A 17892-nucleotide genomic window follows, 5' to 3' on the forward strand; every position below is an offset into this window, starting at 1 on the left:
TCTTGCACAGCTAAACTAATAGAGTTGGTTGCTGTTGCTCAGGGGAAGGGATCTCTTTTCTCACTACCTCCTCACAGACCTGTGGGCCTATTCCATTTGCCTTGCTGGCTCTCTGGCTTGTCAGATCCTGCAAGCCCATTCAGTTGGTTAAACCAGCCACACGCACCAGTTAGGATAATGTTCTGTGGAGTTAGTGAGTCCTTGTGTTAGAAGCATGAGAAGTGAGCAGGATTAACTTCTCTCATGAAATTGTGCTCTAGGAGTTATTTGGAACAGCAGTATGATGTAGCCTTTGGTGTTCAGTTTGTTGTTATTAATCTCTGCTGAAGAAGGAATAAGATGTTGCATTTGTTGGACGTTTTATGCCTAGGATTTTGCTTACGTTTGCTGTGAGACTATTCAAAACTGTCAATAATTCATCCTGTGAAGTCAGTGCCCACAGGTATGGTCTGCTGCCATAAACCAAAATAGAGACTGCTGCTTTTACTTCTTTTCCAGCTATTCCACAACACAGTTTTAATTCCCAACCATGGTTCTGTTCCCATGTAAATTAATTAGAATTTTGCTGTAGATTGGAACAGAAGATGTGGGGGTCACAGCTCATAACCACACGACAGGACAGCAAGAGCCTTCTGAAGCTGTGACAGCTGGAAAATTGTGAATTTACAAAGGTTTTTAGGTCAGAGCAAGGTCCCAGTTGTTAGTTGGGGATGGTATGGGTTTGTGTGGAACCCAGTCTCAAAGCATCAGTATCTAGTCCTGGACTTTCAACAACATTGTTCATCCCCAGTACTTGAAATGTGCCCTCTTTTTCTTCTCACTTCCCTTCACGATGTGTGCTCACTTTGGCTCTTTATATTCTTGGAATTCAAGCAGAGTTTGAAGTGTATGGTTTGATGAGTATGTGTAACTTAGCACTGAGAGAATGAACATAAACTTTGGTTTATACTTCACATGCTCATCTTTTCTAATATTTTTATTAAAATACTGTTTTCACTTCAAAGGCATTCTGAGGGAAGGCTTGATCTGTGCAGTGTGCTTCAGTTTGTCCAACTAGGCAGCCCTGTAAGTTTATTATTGTTGCACTTTTATTACACAATAAATTCCTTGCAGATACTGTAATATATTTTAATATGCTTTGTAATCATTTTTAGAAAGTGGTGATAAAAGTTGCTGATTTAATAAACTAATACTGAACTACCTGAGATTTTCTTTTGTAAGCTGATTTCTGGAAGTTAATCTTTCAGTGACTAGAATTTTATAATCCTGCTACTTATAAGCATGGTAGCTGTTTGGCAAGCTGCTTACATTCCCACCTCAGTTTATGTATCCGTAATAGGTTATGGTTGTTTCTCTTGTGTGTCCTTGAACTTGTTGCTGAAATTACTGCCCACACCAAAGCTTGACTCCAGAAATAAATTTATATTTAAAAAGGAAAAAACCCCGACCTCCACCATCTCTCTGTAATTAGCTTTTCATAGCAGAATGTAATTTTGGAGTTTCTTAATGTCTAAGCATGGAAATTCCTTAAAGTCCAAGTGTGAAAGATAAATAAAAAATTTCCTGTGTGGATTGAAAGCTTGAAACTTGAGCTGAGAGGCACTTCTTTTAACTTCAGTGGGGGTACTAACCTTAAAAAGTAAGAGTAGATTAAGTAGCAGTTTAGCAAAAAGTACTTTGATGTGTTTGTCCCAAAAAAAGCCAAGGGCATCTTTCACCCAGAGCTATTTATTACTTAAAAATAACCAATTTTATCAATAGAACATTAATTTTGTGCTTAAATGAATTCCTCCTGCCCTTGTGTATACACACAACTTGAAGCATCTCTGAAGATAGATCTGTGCCACCAGGATACTACAGTTTAGCTATTGCTCCTACCACTGTCAAATCTAAGTTGCTGCAGAGTTCAAAGGGTTTGTATGTAGCAGTGTTAGCAAGCGGCAGTGGCTTGTTGGAATTGTTCCAAGTCAGGAATAGTTTGGAGAAGGTGAGGGTTTAAACCCCTGCTGAAGGAGTTGGCTGCCTTGCCCTGCTTAGCCAGATGCACAAACACACCTGCTGATAGTGCCTCCCTTCACTCAGAATTCGTTGCAATGAGCTATTGAAATAATAAATTAAAATAAGCTATCGAAATAACAAATTGAAATAAAGTATTGAAATAAATATGGCAATGAGCCATAACAAATGCCCAAACCCAGCAAACACCTGTTTTACAGCTTTTTTTTTTTTTTTTTTTTTTTTTTAACCTGTTACGCAGTTTTTCTGACCTCTGAAGGAAAACTATCTTCTCTCATGGAAACCAAAGTATTGACATGGGTTCCTCTCCCTTTCTCCACAGGACTTCATGCTAGCACAGATTTGTACCTGGTAGTAGACCGTGGACTCAGTTGCTTTCTGGTCCAGTGAATACTGCAAACTTGTTAATGCCAGGTCTAACTTGTTCTCCCACCTATACTTTTCTCTGAGATAGAGCTTGTCCATGTTCTTTCCAAGGTGTTGCTAGCTCAGCAACCCGTATTCCACTTTAGTCTGGAGCTCTGAAGATTTCACTGTAGTGAAAGCAGCTCGTTTTACATGGAGGGTATGTATCTCTCACCGGATACTGTATTTCACTGTAAGCACTGTAAGATTTCTGACTATCATTTTTTTAAACAGGGAACTGTTGAAAGATGCTGCTCATGCTTAATGATTTCCTTTTCAGATCATTTGTGGGGTTTTTTTAAAAAAATGTATTCATTTCATGTCAAGTCTGAAAGTTAGAAGTTAACTAAGAATGTAAATATAACCAGTAAATTCAGGACTTGGCAATTTTAGCCTACAATGAGGAGTAATTGTAAATTTTCTTCATTTTGCACTACCCTGTCTTATCTCCCTGCTAAAATCCTCACCCTTAATGTTAACTGTTTATATGATGCTGTGTCTTTTGCCAGCTACTTTCAACTGTTCTACGTGGCTGGGTGGCCTTCACAATGAGACTGGGCTGGCTGGGCTGGGAGGGAGCTGTGATTGTAGTCAATACTCCGCTGACTGGGGCAGTGGGGGACCAAAACCTGAGCACGCGCTGTGGCGTATGCCATCCCTGTGGGCAGGGTACAGTGCTCTGGTACTAAGGGTGCTGGGAGCCAGTCTGCATGTAAGTCTCATAATTTTGTTTCATTGATATGCTAAATGCTTTATCACTCCAGCATACAAACAACCCCCTAAAATACAGCTGTAAAGAAGTTTTGTCCTCATGCAGTGGCATTCCTTAGTAGCAGTGAATAAAAATGAAAACATCTGAACCAGATGATAAAAATACACTAGTTAGATCTGGTATTGCCAACGCAGCAATTTTTAAGGCCCATTTTCAGTTTGATGTTCAAAATATTAAGGCTGTTCTGTCATTGAAACCCTTTATGTTTGTATGAAATGGAAAGAGAATTGAAGTCCTCTGTCCCATGTGTTCATGCCACAAAGCCTTTGAAGCTCTTATGTTAACTATTTGAGGTTCAGAAACAGAAGGATAATTTCAAGATAATGTAAACAGCTCCAAGGAGAAAATATCTTTAATTCATGACTAAACAAGCAAATGTATATTTCTGCTTCAAAAAGATGACTGAACTTCTTCATGCCAGGAAAAACAAATCCATCTGATTTTGCTTTAAGCTGTCCTCTTTTTCAAATGCAGCGAGGGGCTCCAGTTTCTTTGGATGATGTAATTCGACTGTTCTGCTTGAATTCTGCTCCCTGTTGATGTCATGTCGCCGCTAGCCAACTATTCAAAGAGAAAAGCAACTTCTAGTTTAGACTAGAGCATGGGGAGGCTGAGGTTTATAACAACCCAGCATCCTGGGATGCCGGTTTAGATCCTCCCAAGCAGAGTTCAGCTTTAAGAGGAGCTGGGGCTCCATCCACCGGGACCCCCCTGCCCCCGGGGCAGCTGGTGACGGTAGCGCTGGGAAGGCAGGTATGTGGGGGCTGGGGGGGCGGTGTGCCTGGGGTTGGTGAGATGGAGCCCTGCAGGGAGAGGAGCTGAGAGAAGTATTTGACTATTAAAGGACAAAGTTCAGCTGAGAGGCCTGTGAAAGTGCAGACTGACAGCTGGAGGTCTCCGTGCCTCTCCTAAGCTGCTTTTGACTAACTCCCCAACTTTTCTTCAGCCTTAGTATCCCAAATGAGCGAACAGCTTCTTGCAATAATTATTGCCTGCTGCTCTCCAGTGTTCTCAGTATCCAAAGTGTAGCTCCTCTGTGGTACAATGAGGTCTAAGATTTGCTGTAATTCAAGATGTGGTTAGGAAATGTTCTGGGATCACGGTTCATCTCGCCTGTGTCCACGCTTCCTTGATGGAGACTAATCAGTGCTTGCTGGAGCTGAGGAGGGCAGCAGAGGGGAGGGCTACCTGTGGGACCCAGGCTGCTGGCCCCAGGCAGCAGGCTAGTCTATGTGCTTACTTGGCACCCAGGTGGCTACAAGACCATGGCCGTGAGAGGTGACTGCCTTCCTACTTCACAGAGTCAAGGCCCAGATGTTTGTTGTTTTGAGACTCTTAACATGTGGAAACAACATGTGTGGAGACGCAGAGGGCTGAGCTGTTGTGCACGTGTTTACACTTAACATACTTATTTTCTTTGAGATTTGAGGAACCTTCTCAGTAGAGATCAGAAAGGATTTTCACCTACCTTCAGGAATGTGTGTATGCAAAGCATATGTAATGGAGGGTGATGGACTGTGCCAAACCTTCTACCTGACCCATGTGAATAAACTCAGTCCTCTGTAAGAGGCATGAGTATGGCCACATGGCTTTTCAATGGGAGCTGGCTTTGCTCAGTGGCAGCTCAGAGCATGGATGAGTAGCTTGGTACAATGAAGGGCTCAGTTACTGGACTGTCAACTGTGAACAGCCTCATGTAGGGACACTGGCACATGAAGGCTTCTGCACCCACCTGTGCAAATGTATTCCCCTCTGGCAGACCCCCCCATCCATCCAAGCAGGCAAGGGCAGTGCCAGAGGGAAGCCAGCACTGGCACCCACAGAGTGGGGCCAAGGAGGCCTCTGCAGACCCAGGGCTCTGCTGTCCTGGGAAAGCTCACGATGATCAGCCCTCGCTCCGCTCGGGGGGGGGAGTGGGAGCAGCAAGGTCCACATCTGCACCCCTCTGCCCATCCTCTCACTTCTGTGCTCTTTGTGATGGGGTATTAAACATTTCTTCCCGCCTTAGAGAGGAGCTGGGAATTCACATACACGTTGTGGAGGAGGAGGGCCACTATATTTCAAAAAAAAACCCCAAATCTCTAATAGGTAGAAAGGAAGCATCACATCCCTCTTTATTTTACATGGTGTTGTCAGGAGTAGAAAAGCAGTGGGCGAAGGGCTGGGGGCAGAGGAGCTCTGAGGCTGCAAACCAGACTCTTTGGGCATGAGGTCTGTTTGATCCCCACGGTCTCTTTTTATAAGATTGTGGGCAGATAAGAAAGGGTGCTAAAAAAACCTAACATGTCTGATGTGACTGCTACTTTGCAGAAGGGAATCCAGCATCAGGGTCCTTCCTCTTAAGAAACAAGAAAACACTTCTGCCATCAGGGAAAACCATGTCAGACTGAAACCAGGGCACAGGGAGTGTGCTCTTTGGGCCATTCTCCTTCCTGAGGTTGGTAGCAAGGCTCCCCTTCTCTGAGAAGGCAGCAAGAGAAGGCACATAATTAGCATGGAGGGTAGATTTTTTTTTCCTGGTCCCTCCAGGAAACTGCACACAAATATTGCTGTGCCCTTCCTCTTACCTTGTTAGGATATAAATAACTGAGGAAATGGCTTTATTTGTCAATGTCACATAAATGTCCACCATTTTAACTTTGAACTATAGATACTACAAAAGGAGACAGATATTCAGGAGGTAGTGAAATTTTATACCAGATCTTTGATTGCCTTGTATCATCATAAAAAGCAAAGGCAGTGTTTTACACATTTAATCGTTTAGTTAATAATTAACTTGCAATAGGGAGAAATGCCTGCATCCCGGGTCAATTCACCTACTGGTCCTCTGCCCTCTCTTTGATAGGAGTAAGGACATTTTCTCAAAACACACAACCTAGCCAACCTGTACCAGATTTAAGCCAACTATCTATATTGCTGCCTTTAGAAGAATGTAGGTAGAACTAAAAGCAAGACAGAAAAGAGTGGAATAATAACCAGGCAACGTGCTTACAGAAGAGATGTAACCAGTTGCTGAATTTATATCCCTTTCCTCCTGTCATCCTACTCCCATTTAATGATCATTAAGAATTACATTGCATTAGTTGGCTGGTGAACACAAGTCCAGGAATTTGGAGGGAACATTCTGAGTAATACCTGTAACATATGTATTTGATTTTTTATTTTATATTTAGCTGTCTTATGTGACACTATGTATGACATTTCTCTAGAGGAGTGTTGTGGTTTAATCCCAGCCAGCAGCTAAGTACCACACAGCTTCTGGCTCACTCCTCCCTGCTTCCAGTGGGATGGGTACGAGAATTGAAAAAAAGTAAAACTCGTGGGTTGAGATAAGAATGGTTTAATAACTAAAATAAAATATAGTAACAATCATCATTGTAATGAAAAGGAATATAATAAAAAAGAGGGAAATAAAACCCAAGAGAAGACAAATGATGCACAACGCAATTGCTCACCACCTGCTGTCCGATGCCTGAGCTGCAATCTGCCCCTCTCAGTCAACCCCTACCCAGTTTATACACTGAGCATGAGGTTCTGCGGTATGGAATAGCCCTTTGGCTAGTTGGGGTCAGCTGTCCTGGCCGTGCTCCCTCCCAGCTGCTTCTGCACCTGCTCACTGGCAGAGCAGGGGGAACTGAGCAATCCTTAATTTATGGCAAGTACTACTTAGCAACAGCTAAAACATCAGTGTGTTATCAACATTGTTCTCACGCTAAATCCAAAGCACAGCACTGTACCAGCTACTAGGAAGAAAATTAATTCCATCCCAGCTGAAACCAGGACAGCTGTGTATGAAGGTACAGATTTTGTTGATCAAGTTTTATCTGTACTGAGTTTGGGGCGGGTTGTTAATTTCTTTTTAAGTGTTTCCTCTCATCACTTTTAGATGCTAACTAAACTATGCTTGCCAGAACGGAAAAGATTGCTATTCCCTTACCTCATCTCTGAGCTGGACATCTTCACTTACAGTTTCTGATTTCAGATGCCTGCCCGTTTTCTAGCTGTGATTCCCAGCAACAACCCTCTGGTTCCTTGCAGTGTTGCCAGGTCAATGTGTTCTGTGCTTGTGTGACCTTATAAGTGAGAGAAAGGACTCACTGCTATATCAGTTATCAGAATTATTTTCCCTTTTTTTATTAATGAGAAGTCTGTCAATAGTATACTCAAGAAGAAGCTGGCACTGCCAGCTTGATCCCAGTTTGCCCTGTCAGCAGCAGGTATCTGTGTACATGAGCTTCCTCAAAGCAGCGACTGGCAAATTCCTAACACTTCACAATTTCACCTTCTCATTTGCTGTATCCCAATTTAACTATTTGGAAATTGCTCTGATCTTTGCACCCTCTGCTGTGCTTTCATTTTCAGACTCCACTGTGAGGTTCAATTTCCCCGGTAAGAAGTCCTCTAGAAAAGCAAACTGTGCTCAGTCAGAGCCTTCAGTGCAATTATGATGTTCTTTACCAAAGCATCAGCATGGTGGATGACTGTTTTCACTGCTTTATAGCAATTTTGGTGCTGCTCATACATTATTTTTGAGCGTAAAAATTGGACAAGGCCTGTGACAACCTTTACACATTGTGTTCTGATGGGTTATTTACTTCAGATCAGATGAAAGGTTCATAGGTAGATCATAAATACTTGGTCTCTGTTCCTGAATTCAAAGGTCGCTTTGCATGAAAGCAGCAAACTGAATGTAGGAATAGGAGTGGATGTACAACTAAAAGTCATTCTTCAGGATGACCAGCTGCTGAATGTCGGAAAGAAGTTCCTCAAAACCTGAGTAAGAATTTTTTTTTCATGCTCTTTTTTTTTTTTTTTTTTTTTTTTCTGTTATATATCATTATAGCCAGATTTGGCTCTTAGCACTGCCTTTTCATCCTGGAAATGCAGGTAATCTATTACAGATCTATCTTCAAGGAATCTACTAGTGTGGGGAGCATTTCTAACCTAATTTAATAAAACAGGTGAGCTTTTGTGTGAGACAGTACCTTAACACATAAGCTTCCTCTGCACCTAAATAAAATCAGTTCGGTCATTGTTCAGGGTGGCTTCAATGCTTGGATAACAACTCTTTTAATAAAAGGAGTCGACAGATATTCTAAGAACCATTTGACAAATTCACAAATGGCATTGTGATATGGGTTAACTATATGGGTTTATTACAGTTCATATCACCATTCTGGCAGGGAAAGGCAATTCTTTGAATACCTGCTCTCCATATGAGAAAGTAGGCAGTGCTGAACTAGCCTGAAAGATTAAAAAGTGGAGGATCTTCTTTATAGTCTATTTCAAACTTTGCTAAATTCTTCCTTTCATAAGGCTTTCATCTATGGTTTTGATCCTTCTCTCTGTTGTTGCTGAACTGTCAGGCTTCAATGCTTGCTGCCCCTATTTTGTAGAAGTCAAGCACTGGCAGTTAAGAAATATCTTAAAAAAAAAAAAAAAAAAGTAAAAATCTTCTGCATTTCCCACACCTTTTCATCTTCTAAAATGGCAAAATTCTTCAGATTTATTAGAGCACAGAAAACTATCAGGCAAGAGACTTCCCATTTGCAGCAGTTCCTGTTGCTACTTCCCTCTTGCTGTCTTCTCGTGCTAGGACAGATAATGGGGTTTTTTTCAGTATTTTATGGTTTATGAATTAAAAGGGTACAGAGCCCAGGATAGCTCAGAACTGGGCCTTCACAAAATGGACACAGAATATTTGGGAAGTAGGTAACCCTTGGTCACCCTTTTCCACACCTCTGCAGTTTGTCAGGGGTTTTAATTTTTCATTCCATTCTCTCTTTACAGTGACACCTCTCTCCTCTTCCACCATTACAAGAAGTTTCTTGGTTTCACAGCTAGGCTGATACCCAGGTAATACTTCTAATTATGGCAGTAGTCCAAGCAGATGATGTCTGGTCACTATAACTATAGACCTTACATTGATTTTTAAATTTTTTTTATAAGTGATACTCTTGCCTTCATAACAGCAAGGTCACCGCTGTTACAGGTTTACACCGTAAGCCAAATGAATCCAAAAGAATTGTTGGGTTGAGCTGAAATCCAGTTTATTGTATCATAGACTCTAAAGACTCATCCTTTCTAACCTTCCTGAATGTTCAGCTCGGGTGCTATGATGAATTACAAGCCTAATTTTTCACTGATACAGCTGAGGCAGACAAGTCTCTGGCAGCGTGGGGAAGAGGAATGACACTTCCCAACTCCCAGCTGAGGACTTTGTCCATGTGATTATGCACTAGTGTCACTATCCTTACAGTGATAGATACGCAAAAAGCGAACTCCTGAGAGGAAAGAACCAAGCTGGTTCTATTTCCTTCCTAAGCAGCTATTTGATTTCTGTTGGACATCCTGTGGTCTGAAAACCAGCAGCAGCAGCTCAACCAGTCTTCAGAGAACGTAACACACTTTCCAGCACTGCATTGAAAGTGATTTGCAGATCCCTCTTTCTGACAGGGTTTATGGTTGGTTCTCTGTCGTGTGCTTCCAGCACACACAAGGAAGTTACTGACAGCTTTCAGATCATGGTGCTCCTCATGGATCAAGTGACTGGGGAGAGAGTGAAAGAAAGAAAGTAAAGCTACATAGATACATGTCACAATTGCATCCTGAAAATAGAGATGCATTTTAAAAGGGACAACTCACATAAGTTAAAAATAAAGCTGAGTGAAATTAAAGTGCAAAGTACAAGCAAAAGGAAATTAAGGTATTATACTGGGTGTGGTATTGAATCTTGTACCCGTTGGGGATGGGTTCCTTACATACTCTGGGCATGTTACTGGTTTTCATAGCTGGACAGGCAGATCTCTTCAGCACTGAGCGCTTCACTGGAGTTTCTGACTTCCTAGGTAACCATGGCTACTGAATATGAAAAAGATCATATCAAAAAGCTGCAGGAGCAGCGTATGTCCATGCAAAAGAAAACCTTCACCAACTGGATGAACAATGTATTCTTCAGGAATAATGTATGTAGCTCCTTAAATTTGGGGACTTTTTTCTGGGTTTTATTTCATTTATTTCACCCGCTGTATTCGGTTTTGATGTTATCTTTCACATACTTTTCCTGAGTGGTGTTGTTACGCATATAAGCAAGCAAGGACTAACCAAAGTGCTCCAAACTCTACCTTTTGCTTTAGCAGTCCCCCCTGAAATCAGAGTTCACTTTTGTAACCCTGTCATATTGCAATGTCCACTGTATCTTGGTGATCATCTCAGAGCAAGATCTTCATTTGCTCTTCTTTTTCCTATAAAAGTAAATTATCTGCAGATGTCTAGATTTCCCCAAACAGTGCTCAATTCTTAATTGCCTGGCCAAAATCTAAGACTTTCTGCTTTGCCTGATCAGTCCAGCTTGAGTCGCTGCTCAGTGGCTCTGAAAAAGTTGTCTTAAGTCTAGCGGTTTCAGACACACTACCATGCAAGTACAGAACAGCTTGTTTGCAGTAAGTTTCAGACTTCCAAAAAGTTTCAGAGCTAGTGTGCAGTTGATTTGTGTGTGCAAGGTAACTCCAGCATATTTCAAAAGTCTCCAGACTTACTGCAGATAAGCTTGTTTCGGGCACAAATGATGTAGCTGTCACGGTAGGGAATTACGTCATCCAAAACCCAATTCCCTTTTCTAGAGTCAGTAGTTGATATTAATGAAAATGGACCTTGGCAACACCAAGCAGGACCAGGCTTGGTTCCATTCTAGCTCATCACTGTTATATGATGTTTCAGTATTAGATGCCTTTTTTTTCAGTGTAATGTTTTTAGTTGGTGATCGGTGCAAAGGCAACCTCAGAGCACAACAAACTTTTAAACTTATTTTTCTTACCATGAGAGAAGAACTGCATTCTTATTTTGCCACTGCACAAAGTTAGATTTTTACAGCGTAGGAAATTATTTCTGTTTAGCTACAGATAAATATATATACTTTCTCACTTTAAAAATGCCTTCAAGTTGAAAGATTAAAATGTCAGTCTTAATTTTCTGCACAGTACTTGTTCATGTATCGTAAAAGCATAGGGGAAAAAAACCTGCGAGAGCTTTCCAAACCATATATGGTAAGAAATGGTGTGGAGACTGACATCTTATCTAGGTTGTCTCAGCAGTGTAGTCTCAGCTTTTCAACACACACGTAACATGGATCATACTACAGGACGATGCAGTATTCTCAGTTGCACTGTTGACTACTCCAGGTCTAGCACTAAGGATGCTATTGGATTGAATTTGTTAAGTAATCTGTGATTGATATCTTTATGAGAAGAGCAATGCAACAAAGATATTCAAACTATTGCTGGGTGAGGCATAAAGGAGATCTATGAAGACTGTCTCTTTACAAATGTAAATGGAACTATTCTTCATTTACAGAAGTGTCACAGAATATAACAGCTTTAACTTTTTAAATGATAATATACCATAGGCAGAATTTTAAGTTTATTTCATATGTAAAAATAAATAAAGTTGGCAACAAAACAGGGATTTTTTTCATGGAGATAGTCAGTCTGAGAAAGTTGTAAATTCTTGTTCCACACAGTACAGACTTAAAGTCTCTCTGAGTTGCTTTTACACTTCCAGTGTTTTCTTCTTTCTCTAGAGAAAAGATCTGTTCAGCTGCTCAATAATTAGTCAGGAATGAAAAAACACATGTCCTTTTTTCCTGCTACATGTAACTATTATCTGAATTAAAAAAGCTGCGACTTCAGAATTTATTTTTTTTTTTCTCTAAACACAAAAAGATTATTTATCGTGATTTCAGAATCACAGCAAATTACTGTTGGGTGTGTGGTATGGTTTTAATGTCACTTCTTGATGGCTAGTGGCATAAGGCCAAAAGGAAACACCCAAGGCAAGTTCTTGTCAGGTCAGAGTACACACTATGTCATCATGTATCACCTAAGCACTGGGTGACTTCACCACTGGCAGCAATGAAACACATTTTTGTAAAAGATCTTAATCTTTTACTTAGTGTGAGAGTCTGGCTAAAATATGGAGACTTTGGGTGGTAGCACAGGTCTAAGCAGGATGTGACAGACTGTTGAGACTATGGAATAAAAACTGAGTCATTCAATAGGTTTGTCAGCTCAATTTTTAAATGAAATACTTTTCTCAATAAAAAGTTGAAAAGATTCATTTGAATTGAATTTTTAAATGTCAGCACTTCTGAAATATTTTATTTTGAAAATTTTTTTTTTTCAATTATTTTTCAAAATCTCCTATTTTTTCTTTATTTGCTCAGTTGTGTTTGTTTGGTTTTTTTTTTTTTACTTCAGCCTACTTTCATAAATAATGTCTGTCCTCCTGCAAATCGATTTTTTGTGACGTAAGATTCAACACTTTTTGCATATGTACGCTGACATACATAACACTCAGTGAAACAGCAAGAAGGGTTTTTTTGTTTAGTATTAGAAGTAGGGGGTTCTAAGGGCCAGAAGTTCAGCCAGAGTCTGTATTGTCTGACTGGTCTTCACAGGTAAAGGTTGAAATAGAAGATATTTACAGAGACTTAAAGGATGGCATCTCTCTCATGCAACTCCTCGAGCTGCTCTCTGGAGAAGCTTTGCCCAGACCGAACCGGGGAAAGATGAGAGTGCACTTTTTAGAGAACAACAGCAAAGCCATCACATTTCTGAAATCCAAGGTAAATAAGTATTTATATTAGAGATCACAACAGTTTATGTATATTATTAAGTAATTATAGTATTATGTTCATTATAATTTCCCTCTATAGTACACGATAAGGTATTCTTTGAAGGCAGGCTAGCAGTTTTATTAAAAGAAAAAAATTAATCAGATTTTAATTTCTTTATTTGAGTAACAAGACATAAACAGGTAATGTCACACCTAAAAATGTACTGCATTTCTATACCTTTCTAGATGTTGTGTTTTCCCAGATGCTGGGGGAGAGCAAACATTAGGCAGAGGGGAAGCTACCTGGTATAAAAATGGAGATTTTTAGAGCTCTGATTCTAACAGTTTCAGCAAGTCATTGCAGTGGTTTTATTTATTCCAGTTGTGCATCCTCATTGCAGCCCCAAGTTAGTATGTTGTTTTTTTTCTTTTCTGAGCAAACAATTTATTGTAGACCTCTCTGGGAAAGCATCACACAGAACTCTGCTATGAATTCCAAAGGAGCAGAGGGGTTTCATAGCAGTAGACATGGGAAAGTATGTATTTTTGCTAATTACAAAACAAATGCAGTACAGCACGGGGTTCCAGTAAATACGTGCCCGCTAAGGGTACACACTGTGTAAGGCCCAGTGGCATGTGTACATCCAGGCTCTGCCAGCCAGACCAGGCAACCATCACTTGTCACGACTCCAGACTCCAGAGAGGGCATCATGCAGATAGCAGGAGCCACTATAGCGTGCTCAGACCTCTTGAAGAGGTATTGCCTTGTTGGCATAAACTACAAGCCTGCTTGTTGCTCAAATAATAGTGAAGAAGGCAGCCATGTCTTGTTTAGTAGGGTGTTTGTGCTGTTTGGTGAGCCCAAGAGATATAACACTGGCTAGCTGGCTGTAGACCAAACAGAGAAGATGGTCTCTGAATTTGCCCTGCGGTCACTCCTTTGGAGGAAAGGAGCACTGGATTGTGTTTCTTTCCTCTCAACCACCCGTTTTCAAAACCCTTACAGGAACTTTAAATCTTTGAGACCACTGTCCCTTTGCCAGGTTTTTGCAGAAACTCATCCTTGGTGCACAAGACCTAGGGTGTGAACATGGGATCTTGCAGTTCTATAGATAAATGAAGGGATCACGTAAAACCTGTTTCCTTAAGAAAGCACCCTGAACACTCTCTTCTATAACAGCCTGGTACACAGATACCTCCTTCAGAGAGCTGGACATGAGTACTTCTGTACTGAGTGGATATTGCTTTATTAGCAGGTACAAGTAAAAGTGATTGGTCCTGAGAATATCGTAGATGGTGACAGAACCTTAATCCTGGGGCTTATCTGGATCATTATACTTCGATTTCAGATTTCATCTATCAAACTTGATAAGGTAAAACAGTGTCTTTGTCTTTTTGCCTGATTTAGATTATTTCAGAGACTTTGTAGAGATTCAGGCTGGCAGGCACCATTTTGATGTTACCCAAATATTTTGATCATTTGGTTCTTATAATATTACCCAGTTACTCAGGCAGCAATTTCTAAAAGCAATTGAATCCACTTTATATTTTCTCAAAGGCAACAAACAGTAACTTGGAGATAGGATATTCATGTTTTTCACTCTTCCACAAGCTTTTTACTGGATTTGACTCCAGAAGCAATTTATCTGAAAATAGCTCTTTCTAGGTTTGAACTGCATGCTGCTCCTTTGCGCTTTCTCTGAAGAAAAGTATTGATTTTAAAATTATTTAACATGTACTCTAAGTGCATGAAACATAAGATTCTATAAAGGTATTATGAAATCAAAGTTAAAATTTCTAGTATTGGACCTGGATACATTATATTTTGTTTCTGAGTTCTAGGTCACAGCGAAGGAAGCAAGTAAACTGAGACTTGCTTTCCACTTAATTTCTACAAACCTTGCAGAAAACAAACATTTTAAAACTTTTCAACACCTGCATTTCCCATTATAATTTCTGAGTTCACTTTTATTTTAATAGAGAACTTCTACCTTTGTGTTAAATCATCCTACTTTCATGGCAGATGCAGTCTGCAGGTCATGACTTTGAGGGGATTTGTGAATCAGACAGAAGTAATACAAAGTTATCTTTGAGAACATAAGCCTAATGCTCTGATGTTACTTCCATATATTGTTCACACTGATTTTTCTTTTCCCTGATCTCTTCGCAGGAAGAATTTGGAAATAAAGCTGATGTTCTGTTTGCCAATGAAGCCTTACTACTCTGGTGTCAGCATAAAACTGCCAGCTATTCCAATGTGAATGTGAAGGACTTCTCCAAAAGCTGGAGTGATGGGCTGGCCTTCAATGCACTCATACACGCTCACAGGCAAGTTATGATGGATCATTTCAGTCAGGAGTGGCTCATTGCTGTTCCTATCTCAAGCACAAGTTGTTCCAGGGTCTGAATTACAAGTATTTGTCAAGAAAATGCCAAATTCTCTCTTTGCCCTTTTCCATTGGAGACTCTTCTTTCTTAAATGGATATTTTCTCTCATGTTCCCATTGCTCTTTATTTTAGAGACTGGTTTTATTGTATGAACTTAGTGAGCATATATACCTTCTGATTCAACTGTAACAGACTAAGCAACCTTCCAGTCTCTTTCTTTCTCCCTTCTCTGGCCATTTGTAAAAGTGTGAAGAGTACAGCCCAAGGCAGGAGAGAGAAACCACGTGGGAGAACCTTGAACACTTCTCCCGTTAATAGTTCTGCTACATCTTCTGGCAGGATACCATGGTGGGATCCTGTAACTTTCTCAGCTGGGTGTCACCTCCCTTTTCAGAATTACCTCTCTAGCGGGATTTGATTTTCACCCATCAGTGAAGAGGAGAAATAAGTGACAGGCAGAAATTTTCTGGGAGTGGTACTTCAGTTTCATAAGGGACAATTTTCTTCCTGTTATATAGGCAAGAGGTGATGTTCTTGAATGAAACTCAGGGTCAGACAGAGTAATTTGCGTTAATGTCACATTCCATAGTCTAATAAACAGTTTATGGTTTATAATCTGAAAGAATTTGTGACAAACATAAATCTTTCTTCCCCTCCACACCCTGTTCTTCTCCTTGTCCAGGCCTGATCTTATCCACTATAGCTCACTGCGGCAGGACCAACCCATCAAAAACCTGAACAATGCCTTTGATGTTGCTGAGAAAGAGCTAGGAATCAGCAAACTGCTTGATGCTGAGGATGTGGCAGTACCCTACCCAGATGAGAGATCCATCATGACTTATGTGTCACTCTATTACCACTACTTCTCCAGACTGAAACAAGGACAGACAATACAAAAGCGACTTACCAAAGTAAGTGCATTGCTATCTTCAGCTGTTAAAATTTAAATCATAAAGTTAAATTTATACTGGAAATGTGGTGGGGGTTTTTTGTGCAAGCTCAACTTCCGGATCCTTTGAAGTGAATCAGATGTCACAGCCATTTGAAAGACCTTTTATCGTCACTTGAATCTTGAGAAGTGTCTGTAGACTCTCTGATCTCTAAAAGGGATTGCATTTATCTCACTGAAAATGAATCCTTTTTTGACCTCATAGTTTCTGTTTGAGAACTGATGTGGCTTCAAGGCAGATTGAGGCATACAGACCTCATTAATCTTGGGAGGATTACAGCTAGGCAAAATCAGACCTAGTCAATAATTTTCTGATTTAATAGAAAAGATTATCCCTTATTCTGTGACACTACTTTGGATTTTTATTTCCTGTGAAAATCTTATCCTTTCTTTCTAACTCCTTAGGTATAAAATAAAATTAAAAAAAAAAAAAAAAGACATGAAAAATGAGGGAGTGCAAAAGAAGGGGAAACACTTCTAGGGAAAATAACCAAACAAACCCAAAGCTTAAAAAAATGTTTTGTCAGTTTCCACATACATTTTTGTCTCAATTATGATGATGAGTTATATAAAAACTACTTGCATCTTTTTGATGGAAAGCTGAAGGAATTTTGTAGTTGTTCCACTGAACACCACTTTGCTCAGAGAGAATTTCTTTTCTACCTTCAGAATAATCTCTACTGGTTTTATAAAAAATACAAAACAAACAGCCCGCAGAAAACCTACACACGCAGGATGGGATTCTACGTGAACATCCGGACTCAGAAAATTGCCTATGCAGTTGAGAGGGAGAATATATTGCTTAATGGGAAGCAATAAAATCCAAACTAAGACTTCCCTGGTGGTAACAAGGTGAAAAGCTTTTGCAAAGCAAGGTTTACTCAGCTAACAAAGTGGTCTGGGACAAGAACAAGATGATCCCCAAACATGCGCCAGTAACAGTGATGTTCTCTGAAGAGAGGCATTAGATGAGAGCAGGACTTGGAATTTGGTCAAACAAAGACTGGGCATCAGCGAGGAGAGTGGTCAGTAGGATTTGACTCGTCTACATGTGAGTCTCTGGATTTTGTTCAGGAGATATTATTTTCCCTCTGATAAACCTGAAATAGACCTTGAGTCACCAAGCATGTATTAGAGGAACTATAACTATCAAATAGGCCATAACTTTTGTATTATGGGAAAAAAAATAGTTATTTCTTACTCTCTCCTTTTTCAGTTCTTGTTGTGCGCCACTGTTTTTTCCATTTTGTATAGGTATATTTATTCTTTCCTCTCTCTCTTTCCACTTACCGGCTTCTTTTTCTCTCTTTGCCTCCTTTCCTATTTTTAGCCTGTCTCTAATATCCCATTCCTGTCTTCCTGCATTTCTGACACACAAAAACATTCAGAAAGAGAATGGAACAGATATTAATCTCTTCATGCCCTTAGTCCCATCAAATAGGCAGTTCTGAATTTACTAATAGGATTGGGGAGGGAAGTCTGAATGTGTCAAGGAAGCCTTTGAGTTCAGATTCTGTGTGTGACCAGGATGGCAGAGAGAATCAGCTCAGGGAGATAAATCTCCTTTCCTCCTCCTATGTGAGGTGAACATGCATTTGCTAGGATCTTTCAGCGAGAACTGGGTACGATGGCAGAAAATACAGAAGGGAGCCCTGATGTCACGGGCTGCTTTTCCTGCACTAAAGGTTGGTGCTGTTTTACTCTTCTTCCAACACTGTGACACTTAGTCATTGCCAAGTGTGTGTTCTGG

General features: G+C 40.3%; 1 protein-coding gene across 2 annotated transcripts in view; it reads left to right on the plus strand.

The window, feature by feature from the left end:
* The first annotated feature begins 17672 nt into the window (after nt 1–17672).
* Nucleotides 17673–17892, plus strand: part of SPTBN5 (spectrin beta, non-erythrocytic 5) — a 90033-nt gene continuing 89813 nt past the window's right edge. For both annotated transcript variants that reach the window (XM_026849776.1, XM_026849777.1), the window contains exon 1: nt 17673–17827. In XM_026849776.1, coding sequence (XP_026705577.1) covers nt 17732–17827 — 96 coding nt within the window. In that variant the 5' untranslated portion in view covers nt 17673–17731. The remainder of the gene's footprint in view (nt 17828–17892) is intronic.

Source organism: Athene cunicularia, assembly GCF_003259725.1.
Source record: "Athene cunicularia isolate RWA chromosome 5 unlocalized genomic scaffold, athCun1 chr5_part1, whole genome shotgun sequence".
NCBI lineage: Eukaryota > Metazoa > Chordata > Aves > Strigiformes > Strigidae > Athene > Athene cunicularia.